General features: G+C 44.5%; 1 protein-coding gene across 3 annotated transcripts in view; it reads right to left on the minus strand.

Annotated features, from left to right (window-relative positions):
• Positions 1 to 21,557, minus strand: part of inpp4b (inositol polyphosphate-4-phosphatase type II B) — a 589,015-nt gene that overhangs the window by 251,272 nt on the left and 316,186 nt on the right. For 2 of the 3 annotated variants that reach the window (XM_033050984.1, XM_033050903.1), the window contains exon 7: positions 6,247 to 6,363. The exons of the other annotated variant lie outside the window; for it this stretch is intronic. In XM_033050984.1, coding sequence (XP_032906875.1) covers positions 6,247 to 6,363 — 117 coding nt within the window. The remainder of the gene's footprint in view (positions 1 to 6,246; positions 6,364 to 21,557) is intronic. 3 annotated transcript variants of the gene reach the window in all.

Genomic DNA, 21,557 nt, shown 5'->3' on the forward strand with positions numbered 1-21,557 from the left:
AACCCGGAGCGTCCTACATACTGCCGCTGATAAAGTTGCATTACTATGCCGCAAGGAGTGAACAAATCCAAATATATCACAAAAAACTGTAGACGTTTGTTTGCTGAAGTTCTTGCCAGGCACACCAATAACTGCAATGAGCGTATAACTGTATACCAGTGTCTCAAACTAACTGCTATGTTCAGTAAATATAATATTGCTTAAAGCTCTGAAGCATAAAGCAGTAAAACACCGAAGCATAAAAAAATTAAAACAACAAAATCATTGTAGTTTCGTACAAATGAACCATAGATACATCTAGTTAATAATTTTGAAAGCGGTATTTTCTCACCCCGAACGAGCAAAACTGGAAAATACGGATGAAACGCAGGTCTGTATACACGCAGAAGCTCAGCTGGCGAGAATGTTTATCGCAAATGACTTCCAGGGAGATGCTAAATGCATTTCGTTGTCTCTGTATTGTACACTGACAATGACAATTAAAATTGAATCTGAATCTGAATCTGAATCTGAAATGACCTATGACCTGGGCATGCGCAGTTGAAATACCGAACTTGCTTATTCAGGGCGACAGGTGGAGAGGAGGAATGGGCGACGTTTCGGGTCGAGACCCTTCTTCAGACTGATGTCAGGGGAGTGGGCCTGACAAAGATAAAATGTAGTCGGAGACAATAAGACCAGTGGGAGAACTTGGAAAGGGGAGGGGATAGAGAGAGAGAGAGAGGGAGAAAGCAAGGACAACTGCAACAAGTGTGTTGAGTGACTGCTTAATATTGTTGCAACATAACAATGTTTATATAATGATAGTTTTCAAGTGAGCGATGAAATATAATTCATACCCATACAGTACAATCGAACTGAATAATTTTAAACAATATAATAACAGCTGATAGATTTCAGAATTATGAAGGTACATAAAAATGCTGGAGAAACTCAGCGGGTGCAGCAGCATCTATGGAGCGAAGGAAATAGGCAACGTTTCGTGCCGAAACGTTGCCTATTTCCTTCGCTCCATAGATGCTGCTGCACCCGCTGAGTTTCTCCAGCATTTTTGTGTACCTTCGATTTTCCAGCATCTGCAGTTCCTTCTTAAAAACTGAGAATTATGAAGGCAGTGTGAAGGTAACGAGGCAAATGGACAACTCATTTCAGGGAACCATCAACCTCCCATTATGGAACCAAATGACAATTTTATAAATTTGATGCACCAAACACAGTGCCAGGGAGGTCCAAGCGATAGAGTTGCTGCCGTACAGTGAATGCAGCGCCGGAGACCCGGGTTCGATCCCGACTACAGGTGCTGTCTGTACGGAGTTTGTACGTTCTCCCTGTGACCGTGTGGGTTTTCTCCGAGATCTTCGGTTTCCTCCCACACTCCAAAGACGTTCAAGTTTGTGGGTTATTTGACTTGGTGTAACTGTATGAATGTAAACTTGCCCCCAGTGTGTGGGCAGGATAATGTAAAGGGCCTGTCCCACTTACGCGACCTTGGCTCGCAAATTATGCGACCTCGTGGTCGTTGAGGCGTACGGGCGCCATATGGCCGCGCGGGGCCAAACCACTTAGAAGTGCGGGGCTGGTCCCGACATCACGCCAACGGCCTGTCGGCACGCAGACGCATTGCGGTCGTACTCAACGTCTTGACGGCGTACACAGCGTCTTGACGGCATACGCCTAGCGCGTGGCGTTGCGCGATGACGTCACCGCCCGACGCCGTGCGACGCCCAAATTCAGTCGGCCCGCCTCCTGCCCAGCTGATTGGTAAGCATGATGCAAATGACGTCACGCGCGAACTTAGCGCATACTTAGTGCGAACTGGTTGTGGCCCGCGGCAGCTCTGGCCGACCCCTACGGCCGCTTCTGGCCGACTGGCTGTGTGGCTGTGGCCGTGCAACACCGGGCAACGCTGGGCGAGTTGGGCACCGCCGGTGAATAACAGGACAGGAGACTAGTCTGCACGCCGGGCACTGACAGAAGAGACTAATCTGCGCAGGCGCGGTTTGTAAGATTTTCACACCTTAATAACTTTGAAACTAAAATTTTTTTAAAAAGACGAAAAATCAGACAGACTGTTGGCGGGGCGGTGTGGAAAGAAAGCAGGCACGGGTTACTGATTGGGGATGATCAGCCATGATCACAATGAATGGCGGTGCTGGCTCGAAGGGCCAAATGGCCTCCTCCTGCACCTATTGTCTATGTTTCTATGTTTCTATGAATATTATGTTTCAACTTTACAAACTATTGGTAAAGTTGCATTTGCAGTACTGTCCAGTTCTTGTCGTCACCCTGATATAACAGGGACATGATGAAACTAGACAGGATACAAGAAGGATTTACAAGGATGTTACCAGGACCAGAGGGTTTGACGTACAAGGAGAAGTTGGATCGGCTGCAGCTCATTTTCCTGGAGAGGAGGAGGCTGAGAAAGGCCTTGTAGAAGCATATAAAATAATAGTCCTTTTCCCAGAATAGTGGTCTAAAACTAGGGAGCATAAATAGGTGTAAGGGCACATTTTCACACAGAGGGTGGTCTGTTTGCAGAACGAGCCTTCACAGGGAGTGATACACAGGTACAATTACGACATTTAAAAGACACTTGGACAGATACATCGATAGGAAAGGTTTAGAGGGATATGGAGACATAAGGAACTGCAGATGCTGGTTTACCACAAAGTGCTGGTTTAACATGTTTTCCAGAGATGATGCCTGACTCGCTGAGTTACTCCAGCACTTTGTGTCCTTTTTGGAGGGATATGGGTCAGGGTCAAACAAAGCAGACAAATTCAGTTAGGCAATTTGGCCAGCATGGACAAGTTGGGCTGAAGGGCCTGTTTCTGTGCTGTCTTCTTCTTCATGCGAATGAAACATAAACCAAAGGAATATTGAGATCTCAAGCCGGGTGTTGAGCAGCCAGGTTGTTGTCTCTGTTGGCGTCAATGTCTGCCAGGCCCTGACACAGTTCCATTTGGTGGGTGGTAGAGCGGGTACCCAGAGATGACATGGTTGGCTGTCTGTTGTTCTGCTCCACATTCACAGGCTGGGCTCTGGCGGAGGGAGTCCCCATCTCCACACGCTGGCGTTGAAACGCCCAACTAAGTCTGTTGAGCTTCACCCATGCTCCCCTGGGGAGCTCAGACCCTGGACAACCGTTATCTGGTGAAGAGATGTAGCTGTGTAAAGGAGATGAGGTTGCCTTCTGTGCTGTATAACTCACAGAGTCATAGAGTGATACAGGCACTTCTGCCCAACTTGCCCATATGTCCCAGCTACACTAGTCCCACCTACAAACTGTCCTATCCATGGACCTGTCCACCTGTTTCTTAAATGTTGCGATAGTCCCAGCCTCAACTACCTCCTCTGGCAGCTTGTTCCATTCCCTCGCAACCTTTTGTTTGAAAAAGTTACTCCTCAGATTCCTGTTAAATCTTTACCCCTTCACCGTAAACCTATGTCCTCGGGTCCTGGATTCACCTACTCTGGGCAAGAGACTCTGTGTGTCTACCCGATCTATTCCTCTCATTCAATTCAATTCAATTCAACTTTAATGTCATTGCACAGATACAAGTATGGGTACAACGAAATGCAGTTTAGCGTCAGTCCATAGTAATAGTGCAATATAGAAATAAAAAATACAGAATAATCAAACAATGTGGACGGAGAAATCTATCGGCGGGACTCCGAGTTCAGCAATGTGATAGTGTTGTTGTAGAAGCTGTTCCTCATCCTACTAGTACGAGACCTGAGGCTCCTGTACCGCCTCCCTGATGGGAGGAGGGCAAACAGTCCATGGTTGGGGTGGGAGGGGTCTTTGATGATCTTCCCGGCCCGTCTCAGACACCGTTTTCGGTGGAGGGCATCCATGGCAGGGAGCGGGGCACCGATGATGTGCTGAGCGGTTTTCACCACCCGTTGTAGTGCCTTCCTGTCCGCTACGGTGCAGCTGCTGTACCATACCGTGAAGCAGGTGGTCAGGATGCTTTCGATGGTGCAGCGGTAGAAGTTGGTCAGTATCTGGGGGGACAGGTGAGCTTTCTTGAGCCTCCTCAGGAAGTAAAGGTGCTGCTCCGCTTTTTTGATCAGCTTGGAGGTGTTGAGGGACCAGGACAAATCCTCCGAGATGTGTACCCCGAGGAATTTGTAGCTGGAGACGCGCTCCACCTCAGTCCCGTTTATGTGGATGGGGGTATGACTGCCTCCTCTGACCTTCCTGAAGTCGACAATAATTTCCTTTGTCTTCTTGGAGTTGAGGACGAGGTTATTGTTGGCACACCAGGTTGTCAGGTGCTGGACCTCATCCCTGTAGGCTGACTCGTCGTTGTCACTGATCAGTCCTACCACCGTGGTGTCGTCGGCAAATTTAATGATGGCGTTGGAGTCATTCTTAGGGATGCAGGTGTAATTTTATACACCTCTATAAGATCACCCCTCATCCTCCTGCGCTCCAGGGAATAGTCCCAACTCTATGACTTTAATTCCTGACAACCCAGCAAAATAAAATGAAATTGGGAATATTTACCATATAGTAATGAGGATGGTTTTCACTCTGACTATGGTATTAAAACAACAACATGCACAGTTCCAGATGAGAGATCAGAGCTGCTGTGTTTTATCCTGCTAGATTCCGGCTAGATTCATGAGAAGCCGGTCACAGCCTTAAAGAATTCTCTCCTGGCAGCCACAAAACAGCAGCATAAAAGCTTGTAATCGGGGTCAGAGGAGCAGGAGTCCTCAGGCAATCAGAGATCCAGAATATCTGAGCTGTGCTTGACTTTGAAAATATGCAATTAGCTTTCTGAGAGCCACTTCTGAGAGGCTAATGCGACAAGTACGTACAGTATTTAAAACTCTGACAGACCATAATGCAGTAACATCCCAGTCGAGAGCCTTTAATCCATTTTTCGTCAGAAACGTGCTGTGAAAGTTGCACTTTGTTTGACTGAGAGTTAAAAACAATGCTCATGAGTTGCACATTATTACTCCAAATTGTGTCAATGAGCCAGAGGCTGGTTCTTTGCACACGTTAATAATACCATCGCACACAGGGATGATGCCACACAAACATCCGGCAGTCTAAGGTGAATTGTCCTGGATGAACCTAGTCGATTTTTTTCAGAGATGTTTTTTTAAAATATTAAAACATGAGGAAAAATGTTTTTTTTATATCTGATTTACACACAACAAACATGGGAGGGTGTAGTTTTCCTGGCAGGAATTGAACCCATTTGTGCAAGTATTTTATACTTGATCATTTTCTAGTCAATTGCGGCCAGTAGCTAAATCTCGGCAGATGCTTACTTCCCTGTTAGATGCGTACGACCAGATAAAATGCTTTACCATCATCAAACACACATCTAATGACATCTGTCCCATGTTTAACGCCTGTTTCTAAGGTACTCCAGTTTCTCAACAAAGATTTTTTCCAACCAGAAGCTTCAGCACAACAAACATGAGCATTTTATGACAAGGGCACAAGTCTGATGTTGTCTTCTTCATCAAAATGAAATCGACAAATTTTTATCTTTAGAATAAGCAATGTTTGAATAGTTTACAATTAAATTCGATTTTCACATTGATTCAGTTTTCTCCATAATCGAAGAACATCAACATCATCCATATCAGATTCAGATTCAGATTCAATCTTTATTGTCATAGTGCAGTGTACAGTACAGAGACAACGAAATGCAGTTAACATCTCACCCAGAAGAACGAACATAGAATAATGAGCAGTAATATATATATATATATATGTACAACAGTTGTAGTAATGCAATTTTTCTGGGGGAAGGAGTGTCTGGGGTGACTGGCAATCACCGAGGTGCAGAGTTAAGTTGTGTTCCTGAACCTGCTGGTCCGGCAACGGAGAGACCTGTAGCGCCTCCCGGATGGGAGGAGGGTAAACAGTCTATGGCTGGGGTGAGAGCAGTCCCGTGCTTAATATGTTTTCATGATGTGATTACTAATATGTTTCTATGATGCGATTACTAATGCTTGACAAGATAGCTGCACAATATTAAGTACAAAGGATCACTACAGAGACTAAATTGTACTGGATTGCCTCTCATCTGATGTGCTGTTCCATATATACTACAATCTGTCCACTTAATGCAGAGGTGTAAACTACCAGCAGAGTAATTGCATATTTACAGTCTGTCTTGACGGTTTTCAAAAAATACCATACATTTTTCAGGCTTCATTTTATTTAAATTGAGGATACCTGTTTATCAATAAAAAGAGTTGAATACTCACGGTGTCTTGGGACTTCTCTTTGACATCGTAGACTGTTAGTTTCACCCGCGTCTCTTCATAAATTGGATAGCCCGGTGGGAAAGCAGCACCAGTCAAAAACACGGGGTCCCTTGTTCCCTGTGTGCCACAAGCAAACAGGCCTGTCTGAGTATGCTAACAGCTGTGCACGGGGCAGCATCGAAAGAAATGACAGATGAAGGAATCAAAAATAAAAATGCAGCCTTTAAAAAGCTGCCTCTCAATAAATGGCAACTAAACCAGGGAAAGCTGCTCAGTATTAACAGCATTACCTCTCGTCATTATTGATTCACGACCACCCAAAAACCCCACCATTAATCGAACACCCATTTACTATGTGTTCTGTGGTGTTGTTACATCATTTTTGTTCCAAATTGTCATTTCTCTCAATGTTCTTTTAAATACACTTTACATTAATAATACATTTGGAACAGATCCACTTACTTACTCACTCAGTGTAATTGTTATTTTGTCACTGTGGTATCAATCTCAGCACTCACAGGAGATATTCCATCATGTTATGCCTCCCCTTTACTAAGGGGCAATGTTGATATTAGAATTCCAATTGCACCCACTGCACTCCTGCCTATTGCTGGTGCAGCTGTCGTTCTAATTTTAACTGCAATGGAAAAAGGCTTATCTCTATAGTTAGAAGGTTAGGTCAGTTTCTTTGAAAGATTCAGTAAATGAAGTTTAGCCTCTGACTGGGGAAAATCTCAAGGCATGTGATCATGAGGGCTTTTACTACACTAATATTTTACTTTCAACTTCCTCATTTGTGAAACCAACTTCCAACATATCATATCACCGAGTATTCTTCATTGTGTAGTGCAACATCATTTGTCCATTGTGAAGGAAATGATCCAAAACCCAATCAGATGGCCCCATAGCAGAAGCGTCCAGGTCGCGGGGCTGGAAACTGGATGTATCCCAAGCTAATTCTGCTACCACCATCATCTATTGCCACAAGTGATGGCTCCCACTGATTGTCGCCGGACGCCTGCGTCCTTTTCAGGATGGACAATGACAGCGAGGTCAACATTTGTAACAAGATGGACACTACTATCTAAATGGCGTCAAGTTGGGAAAAGGGGAAGTACAACGGGATCTGGGGGTCCTTGTTCATCAGTCTATGAAAGCAAGCATGCAGGTACAGCAGGCAGTGAAGAAAGCCAATGGCATGTTGGCCTTTATAACAAGAGGAATCAAATATAGGAACAAAGAGGTCCTTCTGTAGTTGTACAGAGCCCTAGTGAGACCACACCTGGAGTATTGTGTGCAGTTTTGGTCCCCTAATTTGAGGAAGGACATTCTTGCTATTGAGGGAGTGCAGCGTAGGTTTACAAGGTTAATTCCCGGGATGGCGGGACTGTCATATGCTGAGAGAATGGAGCAGCTGGGCTTGTACACTCTGGAGTTTAGAAGGATGAGAGGGCATCTCATTGAAACATATAAGATTGTTAAGGGCTTGGTCACGCTAGAGGCAGGAAACATGTTCCCGATGTTGGGGGAGTCCAGAACCAGGGGCCACAGTTCAAGAATAAGGAGTAAGCCATTTAGAACGGAGATGAGGAAACACTTTTTCTCACAGAGAGTGGTGAGTCTGTGGAATTCTCTGCCTCAGAGGGCGAGTAGGCAGGTTCTCTGGATGCTTTCAAGAGAGAGCTAGATAGGGCTCTTAAAAATAGCAGAGTCAGGGGATATGGGGAGAAGGCAGGAACGGGGTACTGATTGTGGATGATCAGCCATGATCACATTGAATGGCGGTGCTGGCTCGAAGGGCCAAATGGCCTGCTCCTGCACCTATTGTCTATTGTCTATTGACACGAAAAGAAGACACAATCAGATGTGCCAATTGCTGTTTATTCGTTTTCTTCCAGTGGCATTAAATGGGATGCAATTCACATTTTAATGTCATGTGCAAAGTTTTTTTTTCCCATGCACCTAAAAGATGGCCTCACCTGAACCATGGCTGTTGTGTCTGTTGTTCTATCATTGGTCAGGTTAGTCTAAATTATATTTTCCTAATGTTCAAACTCAGACACATAACCCTACTCCCCCCACTGTCAACATTGATCAAATTCCTTAAAAACAACTTCCCATCTTCTTCCCAGCTATCTTTCTGATCATCCCAGTCCCTCCAACCAATCACGTAACCAACCCTTGAGGTTGCAACAGTCCAAGTCAAGAACTGCCCCTTTCGCTACCTGATCCCATCCAACATATTGCTCAGTGTCTCAACCCTACTGTCAAAGTCTCAAAAGCCCCTGTACTGACCTTTTTCCAAGTTCTGATTCTTCTTATGACCTTACATCAGGTCATTCCCAACCAGTCTACATTTATAGCAAACACAACCCCGTTGATTTTCATGTAGATAAAAGGCTTTCCTGTACATATGCACAGCATCTCCCATTTCCTATTGTTGGAGAGTGGCCACAAACAAAATAGTTTCCCTGGTCACTGCGAGTTGAATGCATCACATTGTGAATAACATAAATCCCACATCCTGCCTAGCCTCTCTCATTCACCCTCACCTATTTCACTAGATCTTCGATCCACAGCTGGCAAACCCAAATTAATGACATTCGGTAGATTTTTGTACTTGGAAGTTGGCAGTACAACTAGTGCACGAAGCTTGCAACACACTACCTGCCAATATTAGATCACTACACCATGATCTCCTAGGTCAGTGTCTGCCAGCACAACCTCAGCCGTTTCACCATCCTGACCATCTCCTGCCCACAGCCAACTCGGATTGAAAGCAAAATTTCCCTAATATGTTGCAAGAATTTGGAGAGCAGTTACCCCTGCAGGCCTACATGGAATATTTATTTTACAAAAATATCACACAAAGTGCCTTTGATTTTAAAGGGGATTCCTGTGGTATGTTTGAAGCCCTGTCACAGAACCACATTCACTGTGACTGCTTTTACCAGCAAGGGTTTCAGTTATACTCCCCGGAGGCTATCGAGGTGAACCTATTAATCACCTGTAGCTTGAAATACACACAAGGACAACAAAGTGTGTGGGGTGGGAATGCCTGGCTTCATCCCAACATAGCCAACCATGGGCTTATGAAAAGAGTTTTGTTTGCCTTAGGCTTGGGACTTTTAATTTGTTTCAGGTGATATAAACAAAACGTCATTCATTACTGGGTATTAATGCCAGCTGCATGACCATGCTCTTCATGACAATACAACTGGGTTAATATCTCAGACTGCTTTGACAGTGATTGACCTTAGGGATGAAGCCTGGCCTGCTGTCAAAGCAACTTAGAGGCAGACCAGACGATGCATTACACACAGATCACCAATGTTAGTGATGGCACGGTGGCTCAGCGGTAGAGTTGCTGCCTTACAGCACCTGCAGTGGTGGGGAGCCGAGTTCGATCCCGACCACGGGTGCTGTCTGTATGGAGTTTGTACGGGTTTTCTCCAAGATCTTTTGTTTCCTCCCACACTCCAAGGAAGGGTTTCGGCCCGAAACGTCGCCTATTTCCTTCGCTCCATAGATGCTGCTGCACCCGCTGAGTTTCTCCAGCATTTTTGTGTACTTCCAAGGACATACAGGTTTGGAGGTAAATTGGTTTGTTATAAGTGTAAATTGTCCCTGGTGTGCGTAGGATAGTGTAATATGCGGGGATCGCTGGTCGGTGCAGACTCAGTGGGCCGAAGGGCCTGTTTCCACGCTGTATCTCTAAACTAAACTAAACTGTGATTTCCAACTATCGTGGGCCCAAGCTGCAAGAAGCAATGGTGACCCAGTGAGCTCAGGTGGCTAGGACATCATTGTAAGATCAAAAAGGCTTTCAGAGTGAGGTTTAACTCCATTGAAATTGAGATACTGAATTGCAATATTAACAGAATATGCAGATTAGGTCAAATTCAAAAAAATAAATGTGCATGACATAAACCATCAGTTTTATCCATCACAGTTTTTTTTAAATACACAGATTGGCATTCCACTTATAACCATGTTGACAAAAGCTGTTTTCGAGATCTACTTTCAGAATTTTCTCCGTCAATTTTGACCCGTTCCTTCTCCCATGTATTCCTCGTGAACAATTTTACCAGAGCGATTGCATCCATGGTATCTCAGCTAATTGCCTTTTGTTTACATGTGAATACTGACAATGAATGGTATCCACACCTGATATTCAGATCAATTGCCGGATAGCCCTGGGAGGGAGGATCCTGCCCAATTTTCTCTTTCTTAAGGGCCTGTCCCACTTACGTGTCCTTGGCACACAAATTACGCGACCTCGTGGTCACGTTGAGGCGTACGGGCATCGTATGGCCACGCGGGGCCGGTCCCACTGAGAAGCGCGGAGGGGTATGTAGTTGTGCGTGACATCACGCGGGGCTCCGAAATCTTTGTAGTGAACGAAATCTTCGCGCGCCAACGGCCTGTCGCGGAACTGACGGCCAAAGTGGGACAGGCCCAAGACCCGGGCGCGACGCAACGTCTCACCTCCAACAGCAGCAGAAGCAGGCAAATGATCGCCGAACTCGGCCTGGGGCTCACGGTCGTTGTGGTCCGGATCCGCCCCCACTTCTACTCCCAGAGCAGGGCCAAGAAAATTGAAGATAGACACAAAATGCTGGAGTAACTCAGCGGGACCGGCAGCATCTCTGGAGAGAAGGAATGGGTGACGTTTCGGGTCAAGACCCTTCTTTTCAGACTGAAGAAGAGTCTCGACACGAAACATCACCCATTGCTTCTCTCCAGAGATGCTGCCGGTCCCGCTGAGTTACTCCAGCTTTGTGTCCATCTTCAAATGACGTCACGAGCTCCAGACGGCTGTGCGGGCGCATGTAATCGCGCGCGACTTTCGCGGGACCGTCACGGCTCAACGCGACCACGAGGTCGCGTAATTAGCATGCCAAGGACACGTAAGTGGGACAGGCCCTTTAGGATAACAACACCAGGCCTTTTGTGTTTCTGAGTAGTTGTGCTCTGCAAACTCAGCACTGACTGACAGCTAAACCAATATACTTCCTTGTCTATATGACTCACTAAATGTATTGTATCAAATCAGGATGTAGTGGTGATCAAGACATACTGCACTCACTGATAAAACTAATTCCAACCCCCCCCCCCCGCCATGACCCACATCCCGTCCAGCCTCACCTCCCCATGTCATGCTTACAGTATTTTGCAATATGTATTTGTTGTATACACTTTACCGCAAGGCTGCACGCTCAAGCATGCTTTAGCATTGCAGGCACACTCTCCCACTAAAACATTGCAATGGAAGCACGCACTAACTACACAACGTCCAGAACAGCTGTCAGCAAACACCATTTGTAGGAAAATGTAGAGGCCTGTTTCAATTCAATGATATACTAATACTTTGAGAACTTTGTTTTTTTCAATGTTTCTTATCCTTACCAATGTTCCCTTGGAATTGACCTAATTCCTCAATTAATTTAAGCAGATGTATTTGTTTTCATCGTTTTCCCAATCTGACTTCTAATATTATCCTTATATTGGCGACCAAACAAGTGTATGCTTTGTCTAGAGAGTTGTCATCAGTCTCATCCCCCCACTTATTCCGTTGTAAGCTGTAGTCTCTGATGGATGGACTGCGAGGTCCATTCACAGATGAAGGCCAGGTCCACTCATCAACTCTGCTCTCACTCTCTTTACCAGCCAGCTACTCCAGGGCCCATTTTCCAGCAGCTAATGAACCTTACCCATCTTTGTGGAGTGTGAAGAAAACTGGAAGACCCAGGTGAAATTCATACACATTTAGGGGGGGCACAGTGGCGCAGCGATAGAGGTGCTGCCTTACAGCGCCAGAGGCCCCGGTTTGATCCTGACTACGGGTGCTGTCTGTACGGAGTTTGCACGTTCTCCCTGTGACCACGTGGGTTTTCTCTGGGTGCTTCGGCTTCCTCCCACGCTCCAAACACATGCAGGTTTGTAAGTTAATTGGCTTGTGTAAATTACCCCTCTTCTTCTTTCCTGTCCATCATTTATGTTTCAAATGTTCAGCCAGGCTCTTGCACAGTGGACAGCCTTCTTGTTTGCCACCGCTAAATCTTCCAGACAGTATTGTTCACCAAGAAGTGGGCATCTTAGTAGGTGTGGCATGGATTGTACAGGTGGTCCACATTCACATTCTGTGACTGCCGCATCTGTATAGCCCCATGTGCTCATATTGGTCTTGCACCAGCCCATCCCTGTACCAAGCCTATTAGAAACATAGAAAATAGGTGCAGGAGGAGGCCATTCGACCCTTCGAGCCAGCATCGCCATTCATTGTGATCATGGCTGATCGTCCCCTATCAATAATCCGTGCCTGCCTTCTCCCCATATCCCTTGACTACACTAGCCCCTGGAGCTCTATCTAACTCTCTCTTAAATCCATCCAGTGACTTGGTCTCCACTGCCCTCTGTGGCAGGGAATTCCATAAATTCACAACTCTCTGGGTGAAAAAGTTTTTTCTCACCTCAGTCTTAAATAACCTCCCCTTTATTCTAAGACTGTGGTCCCTGGTTCTGGACTCGCCCAACATTGGGAACATTTTTCCTGCATCTAGCTTGTCCAGTCCTTTTATAATTTTATATGTTTTTATAAGATCCCCCTCATCCTTCTAAACTCCAGTGAATACAAGCCTAGTCTTTTCAATCTTTCCTCATATGACAGTCCCGCCATCCCAGGGATCAATCTCGTGAACCTACGCTGCACTGCCTCAATCAGAAGGATGTCCTTCCTCAAGTTAGGAGACCAAAACTGTACACAATACTCCAGATGTGGTCTCACCAGAGCCCTATACAACTGCAGAAGAACCTCTTTACTCCGAAACAGAAATCCTCTTGTTATGAAAGTCCCTATTGAGGGACTTCCAGCTCTTCCAGTCACACCTGTGACCAGGTGGTAGCTGTTCCTAGGTTGGGATTGACATCTTTAGGTGGTGGTGGTGGTAGTGTGTAGTATGTAGGATATGAAACTGAGATAATGTACAAATAGTGTCCTTTGGTCAGTAGGCCAAAAGTCCTGTTTGCATGCTGCATCTCTAAACATACAAAATGTGCAAAATCCACACTGGATGTCGGGGTCAGCAGAGCTGTGCAGCAGTAGTTCTAAGAAGGAACTGCAGATGCTGGAAAATCGAAGGTAGATAAAAGTGCTGAAGAAACTCAGCGGGTGCAGCAGCATCTATGGAGCGAAGGAAATAGGCAACGTTTCGGGACGAAACGTTGCCTATTTCCTTCGCTCCATAGATGCTGCTGCACCCGCTGAGTTTCTCCAGCACTTTTGTCCACCAGCAGTAGTTCTATCTGGTTCACCATCATGCCGCCTTATTCTCCCCTTGCACTTCATCTCTAAACACTGCTAACATCTAACGTTTGGCCTTGCATAACTTGCCTGCATTGTTTATTTTCTACATTGAGGTTTTTCGACATCGATGTGTGTGGTTATGTGTAAGCCTGGCTGTTGTGGCTAATACTCTGTCTATTTGATCAATTCCAACAGTGCTCATGAGATTTTGCAAAATTTCCGATCTGCATGTGCCTGGTATCAGGTATCATTTATATTTTTACTCATTCCAACATGGTTCAAAATATTTACTGAAAGGTCTACTCTAGCTTATTAAAAACAGCGTGAGAAAATATGGGGAGTTGTGGGCAAGGGTGAAGAAATTACAACAAAACTCCAATGATTCTCCATCTAACCATCCAGTAATTTATTTGGTTTCATACTTTGGTCTTTATTCTTTGGAGCACAGAAGGTTAAGGGGGGACTTGACAGAGGTCATTAAAATGATGAGAGGGATAGACAGAGTTGACGTGGATAAGCTTTTTCCATTGAGAGTAGGGAAGATTCAAACAAGAGGACATGATTGGAGAATTAAGGGACAGAAGTTTAGGGGTAACATGAGGGGGAACTTCTTTACTCAGAGAGTGGTAGCTGTGTGGAATGAGCTTACAGTGGAAGTGGTGGAGGCAGGTTCGATTTTATCATTTAAAAATAAATTGGATAGGTATATGGACGGGAAAGGAATGGAGGGTTATGGTCTGAGTGCAGGTAGATGGGACTAGGTGAGAGTAAAAGTTCGGCATGGACTAGAAGGGCCGAGTTGGCCTGTTTCCGTGCTGTAATTGTTATATGGTTATAGAAACATAGAAACATAGAAAATAGGTGCAGGAGTAGACCATTCGGCCCTTCGGGCCTGCACTGCCATTCAATATGATCATGGCTGATCATCCAACTCAGTATCCTGTACCTGCCTTCTCTCCATACCCCCTGATACCTTTAGCCACAAGGGCCACATCTATATGGTTATATGGTTAATATCTGGCTCGCAAGGTGACATTTACTGTACTCCCTTTAAACTTACCATGTTCAATGGACATTGTATTGCAATGTTGTGTAACATCAATAAAGTGAATTAAAAGTATACGTTGCAATATTAGTAGAAATAGCCCAGAAAATAAGTAAGTCCAGCACAACCAAACTATTGAGTTCTGCATTATATTCTGTGTATATAAAAGTGATTGTGAACAATGATTGTTACTTTAAGACTTCATCCCTTTAAAATATTGCATCCTGTGACCAATTGCACTCTCCACTGCAAGAACGTTAAAGAAAGTGCTTGAGAGGAACCGATTTATAACACTCACATGTATATTACACATACAATGGACTTTGTGAAAGGTTCAGAATCAAATGACCACAAGTATTTACAGCATTGTATTTAGAGCTACATGCACACAAACCACACTCACTCCTGCTGCACACAGCACAGGATAATGTGAACCGTTTACGGATGCAACATTTATAAATGATAGAGAAGTGGTAGCTAAACACGACAGTGCATCACAACAGATATAACATGGAGACTAAATGCACATGCTGTGATCTTGGGTTAAAAAGCAAAATGATGGAGGAACTCAGAAAGTCAGGCAGCATCTGTGCAGGGGAAAGGACAGGCAACGAGTTGAGGGTCTTACTCTCTGTCCTTTTACCTCCACAGATGCTGCCTGACTTTGCTTTTGCTTTCAACAGATATCATAATATATATTTCATCACGAGCAAAAAAATGAAATGGGTTCAATTCTAAATTTCATTTGGCCTTGCGGTTCGACCAAAAGCACAATAATGCATGGAAGACAGGACAGTTACAGAAGACTACTGGAACAGCCAGGTTATCAGCAATACATTACCGTGTCGTTGTGTAGCTTTGTTGCAAACAATATAAGTGGGCCTCACTGCCAGTGAGAAATGTGGAAAGTTTCTAATGAAGCTATCTTGCTTTATACTGAGTCACTGATACAGTAAAGCATACTTTCTCAGCTCAAGTAGTCTATCGTGTTGCCAATTTGTTCCTGACATCTTCCCACAGCTTCTTCTCATCACCAAAAGCAGATTAATTTATAAAAAACCCTGACAGACCTACAATGTGGTGACTGTTGCTTCCGGTTTCCTGTCCACTGAAATCGTTGGCCTGCTTAACACTGCGTAAATACCAATACCCAGTATATAAGTCGTGTGGGCAATTACATTCAATGGCTGTAGAACAGCTCCCATTACTATGTTAAATGCACAAAAGCTGTCTTTGTATGAGCACACATTCTCATGTGTTTGTCGGTGTGGGAGGGGAGAGCAGTTGCATGTAATGGTTGACAACCAGAATAGGTCAGTGTTATTATGAAGCAGATGTAGCAGCCAGGTTTAGTCGAATGCCTAGGGATTAGATTGGTGAACATCTAATTTAGTAGGAAGATGAATTGCATCTCAGTTTGATCAGTTTAAATCTCACACAGATGTGCTATGTGTAAATAAAATGTTTATGTTGAAAATGGAAACTGAATTTGCAGGTTGACTCCAACTTAATCTACTTAAATGAAGCATTTTATGTCCAAGTAAATAATGTTTGACAAAGCACTGATTCCAATATCAGTAAGTTGTGATTTCAGCAGATTAACAACAATATCTCTATACCTCCTGCCTTACCATTGGCAAAGCTGAACTGCACACACCCTCCTCAGTTGACTCTTACATAAACAATAGCATATTGCTAGAGCTGCTGATCCCTATTTGAGGTTATTGGGACACAATTGTGACTTACATCACATGCAGCTGTAGTAGAAGGGCATATGGCATAGTGGCTCAATTTAAGTAGCAAAATGCATCTCCTACTTTTTTCACAGTAAATTAATCTTATTTTCATTATTCCAGTCAACCCTGGTAGCAACAATTCCCAAAGACCTGAGAACATCAGAAACCATAAAATGTTGCTAACCATTTACTGTTGAATGCATAAAACACATGGAAGAAACTAGACTGTGAAAGGAGTCCAGAATTGAGTAAAATTCAGTTTTTATAGAAGAGAGCCTTGAGCAATGTGGTTAGTTCAGTGCCATAATGTTAGCAATTGCAAATTATACACAAACATAAAACATAGGAGTCGTGGACCACAGAAGCCGGCTGCACCATTCAATAAGATCATGTTTGATTTGATTGTATCTTAAATTCTCATTCCTGCCACCTCCGTAACATTTCCTTTCTTGACATTTCTTGAGGAAGGACATTCTTGCCATAGAGGGCTTACAGAGAAGGTTCACCAGACTGATTCCTGGGATGGCAGGACTTTCATATAAAGAAAGACTGGATAGACTCGGCTTGTACTCGCTGGAATTTAGAAGATTGAGGGGGGATCTTATAGAAACTTACAAAATTCTTAAGGGATTGGACAGGCTAGATGCAGGAAGATTGTTCCCGATGTTGGGGAAGTCCAGAACAAGGGGTCACAGTTTAAGGATAAGGGGGAAATCTTTTAGGACCGAGATGAGAAAAAAAAAATTTACACAGAGAGTGGTGAATCTGTGGAATTCTCTGCAACAGAAGGTAGTTGAGGCCAGTTCATTGGCTATATTTAAGAGGGAGTTAAATGTGGCCCTTGTGGCTAAAGGGATTAGGGGGTATGGAGAGAAGGCAGGTACAGGAGTTGGATGATCAGCCATGATCATATTGAATGGCGGTGCAGGCTCGAAGGGCCGAATGGCCTACTCCTGCACCTATTTTCTATGTTTCTATGTTTCTATGTTGACTTATCGAGTATTTATTTACTCTTTTCCAAAGTAATCAAAGACTGTTTCCTGTGCCCTCTAAGGAAGGGTCTCAACGATTCATGACATAAAGAATGTCCCCTCAACTTTGTCTGAAATGAACAATCCCTTATTATTTAACTGTATTGTATAGTTATAACGTTTCCATGGGAGGGTAACACCCTTTCCAGATCTATCCTGACAAGACTCTTCAGAATGTTACATGTTTAATTCAAGTCACCTCACGCTCTTCCAAACTCCAATGGATACACCCCAAACCAGCCCTACCTTTCCTGATAGGACAACTCATCCATTCCGAGTATCAGTCCAGAAAACCTCGCTGTACTGCTTCCAATGTATTAATGTCTTTCCTGAAATAATGAGACCAGTGCTGTAGATAAAAGTCCAAATGTGGTCTCACCATTGCCCTATGGAACTGAAGCATAACTTCCGTCCTTTGATATTCAATTCCCCAGCAATAAAGAATAATGTTCTATTAGTATAGGAGCAAAGAGGTCCTTCTGCAGTTGTACAGAGCCCTAGTGAGACCACACCTGGAGTATTGTGTGCAGTTTTGGTCCCCTAATTTGAGGAAGGACATTCTTGCTATTGAGGGAGTGCAGCATAGGTTTACAAGCTTAATTCCCGGGATGGCGGGACTGTCATATACTGAGAGAATAAAGCGGCTGGGCTTGTACACTCTGGAGTTTAGAAGGATGAGAGGGTATCTCATTGAAACATATAAGATTGTTAAGGGCTTGGACACACTAGAGGCAGGAAACATGTTCCCGATGTTGGGGGGGATTCCAGAACCAGGGGCCACAGTTTAAGAATAAGGGGTAAGCCATTTAGAACGGAGACGAGGAAACACTTTTTCTCACAGAGAGTGGCGAGTCTGTGGAATTCTCTGCCTCAGAGGGCGGTGGAGGCAGGTTCTCTGGATGCTTTCAAGAGAGAGCTAGATAGGGCTCTTAAGAATAGTGGAGTCAGGGGATATGGGGAGAAGGCAGGAGCGGGGTACTGATTGGGGATGATGAAGGCTTTTTGATTTTTTTTTCTGGAGTGAAATATAATAGCAAATATTTCCAGGCTAGTTTCCAGCAATACTTGAGGAGATTCATCCTTGCATGCCCAACATGATTTCCACATCAGCCACAAACCAGATGACTTCATCCTTCTTGCAACACCTTTTCTGGATAAGTGGGAGAATAGACCAAGCAGGACCAGTAATGATTGCAATTGCACATTCCTTGGGACAATTGCATTTTAATAGCCTAGAGCTAGATTCAAAACCCTCAGGTAAGTCCCACAACTGCCTTTAACTCCTTCAGAAACATGAACGCCCCGGCCAACTGTGCCAACTGTGCCAACCAACCACATGACATTGATTATGCCCCAATCCTCAAACGTTCTAGCCTCATGACCACTTATTCCAAAACTTTCCAACCTCCTGATTTTCCAAAGTCTCCCCAATGCTTCAAGTATTCCCCTTGGTGTCCACCTCCTTCTCACGCCCCAATGGTCTAAGCATCAACTAATGTGCCCTCTCCAATGTTCCGAGATCCCCAACCCATCTAGTGCACCCATTTCTAGGCTTTTATTACATCAATAGAGTCAATTTATGAGAGGCAGGAATTTCTCACTATTTGAGTTTATTCTTAACTTAACTTAACAAAATTAAATATGCATATCTATATTACTAAATCTCTGATTTTGACCGCTTTTGGCCGACTGTGCTGCGATTTCCGAGAGAAAGCCGCCACCTACGGCCGTCATTTTTGGCCACCTCGCTCAAAGCCCCACTCCGCCGTATGAGTGTGGAGGATTTTTTTCCGTCGATTAAAAATGAGTGAGATATTAATGTTTTTACAAAATTTCCCATTCTCTCTGCTGCCCCCGCTGGCGGCAGGGGGAGGGACTATAAAACCAGGAAGTGTCGTGCCTCACTTAGTCTCTGCCAGACCCAGGAAGCGAGAGGGTCACGGCTCTCTGAGCTGCGAATAACACTGAACGCACGTCTACTCGACGGTGAGTCCCCTCGATGCGGCTGTAAAGTGGCTGCAGCCCTTTTTAAAAAGTTTGTGTTCACAAAATGAATTTTGGTTGTTGGGTGTCTGCAGTCCAATTGTTTAGCCTCGCCTTTTTTTAACAAGTTTGTGTTCCCAAAATGAATTTTGGTTGTCGGGTGTCTGCAGCCCAAATATTTGCCTCGCCTTTTTGACAAGTTTGTGTTCACAAAATGAATTTTGGTTGTCGGGTGGCTGCAGCCCAATTGTTTGCCTTTGCTTGGCTTTTAAAATTGTTGCAACAGTTGGATGCCTGCCCAAGCATCCATACGGCCCACAATGTCTATACTAGCCCTCTGGAAACCAGTACCTTCAGCCCGCAACACCCATACTAGCGCAACAGACAGCCCCCCCCCCTCAGGCGAGCAGTATTGGAATTGGTGGAGAGGTGGAATATTGCATTGGTGACCAGCCCTCCCGTGTGAAGTTGGGACCCAACCGGTCCCACTTAGTTTAGTATTTAATAAATTTAACAGTCTGCTCACCAGCAAATTGCATCATATAAAACAAGTACATTTAGGGCGACATGGTAGCACAGCATTAGATTTGCTGCCTTACAGCTCCAGCGGCCTGGGTTCGATCCTGACTATGGGTGCTGTCTGTATGGAGTTTGTACGTTTTCCCCGTGACCTATGTGGGGTTTCTCCAGGTGCTCTGGTTTCCTCCCACATTCCAAAGACTTACAGGTTTGTAGACTAATTGGCTTGGTAAAATTGTAAATTGTCACTAGTTTGTGTGCGGGGATCGCTGGTCAGCGCGGACTGGGTGGGCCGAGGGACTGGTTTCCGCGCTGTATCTCTAAACTAAACTAAATTAAACTGTAACTACGAGACTCAGACACATGTAAAGATACAACACATCTTTATTAAACATTAAAGGGCCTGTCCCACTTACGCGACCTCGTGGTCGCTTTAGGCGTACGGGCACCGTATGGCTGTGCGGGGCCGGTCCCCCTTAGAAGCGCGAAGTTGTGCGGGGCTGGTCCCAACATCGCGCGGGGCTCCGAAATTCTGGCAGTGGCCGAAATCTTCGCATGCCAATGGCCTGTCGGCACGCCAGCACATTCCGGTCGTACACAGCATCTTGACTTCGTACGCAGCGTCTTCACGGCGTAGCCTAGCGCGTGGCGTTGTGTGATGACGTTACCGCCCAACGCCGTGCGACGCCCAAATTGAGTCGGCCCACCTCCTACCCAGCTGATTGGTAAGCATGACGCAAATGACATCACGCACGAACTTAGCGCGAACTTCGCGTGAACTCCGCTTCCGTTTGGTCGTACCAAACGCACGCAATCGCATGCAAGTGGGACAGGCCCTTTACAGCATTGGATCTGCAGTACGTTACATCTCCGAGCTGCTGCATCTACTACCTGACATAGGCGAGTTCCTAATATTATAAAGCATGTACTAGGCGGGGTCTACTAACAAGCACTATGATTGGCTAGCATCCAATAGCCGATCTACATAAACTAAACTTGTTTTCTTTCTAGATATAGTTAAAAGGAAAGTTGGTAAATCATTCTTTATTATGTGCCCAGTCTTCGAGCTAGCATTTGAAGTAATTATTTGTCACCTTGCAGAAATAGTCCAAGTGATTTATTTGACTCCTTCCTGGAATTTACAACACATTTTCCATTTTAACAATATGTATTTAAATGTTATCTTTAAGTCTGCTTAATCTATGTCCTAAGATATATATAACAACCATAATTCTTGACAAGTCCACTGCAAGAAAACATTCATTATTTATTATACAGACAATCCAGAATTAAAGAAAGCAAGTTGCCTTTATCAGCCTCCACCAGACCCATGCTTAACAATGTTTGTCAATATTAAATCAAGCTACATGTCATATTCTCCTCAAACAACAGCTGCCAATCTTCTGAATAGGGAGGCGATAGATTGCAACATGATTGGTATTAAGGTGCAAAGTCAAGTTACTTTGGTTGGACAATGAGTTCAACGTACGTACTTAAGTAACTACATTTTACAAGTGTTTACAGAGCTTCACTTCCCACCAACACATCTTCCTGTCAGTTTGTTCTAATTATAAGTTCATTGGAGCTTATTGTTTAAAGGTTTTTTAAATTGTAAACAGCCGATAATAAAGAGAGAATCGTGAAAAAAAATAATCTGCGCAAAACACAATTCGAAAAAAAAAAGTCCAAAA

Source organism: Amblyraja radiata, chromosome 1 (assembly GCF_010909765.2).
Source record: "Amblyraja radiata isolate CabotCenter1 chromosome 1, sAmbRad1.1.pri, whole genome shotgun sequence".
Classification (NCBI taxonomy): Eukaryota; Metazoa; Chordata; class Chondrichthyes; order Rajiformes; family Rajidae; genus Amblyraja; species Amblyraja radiata.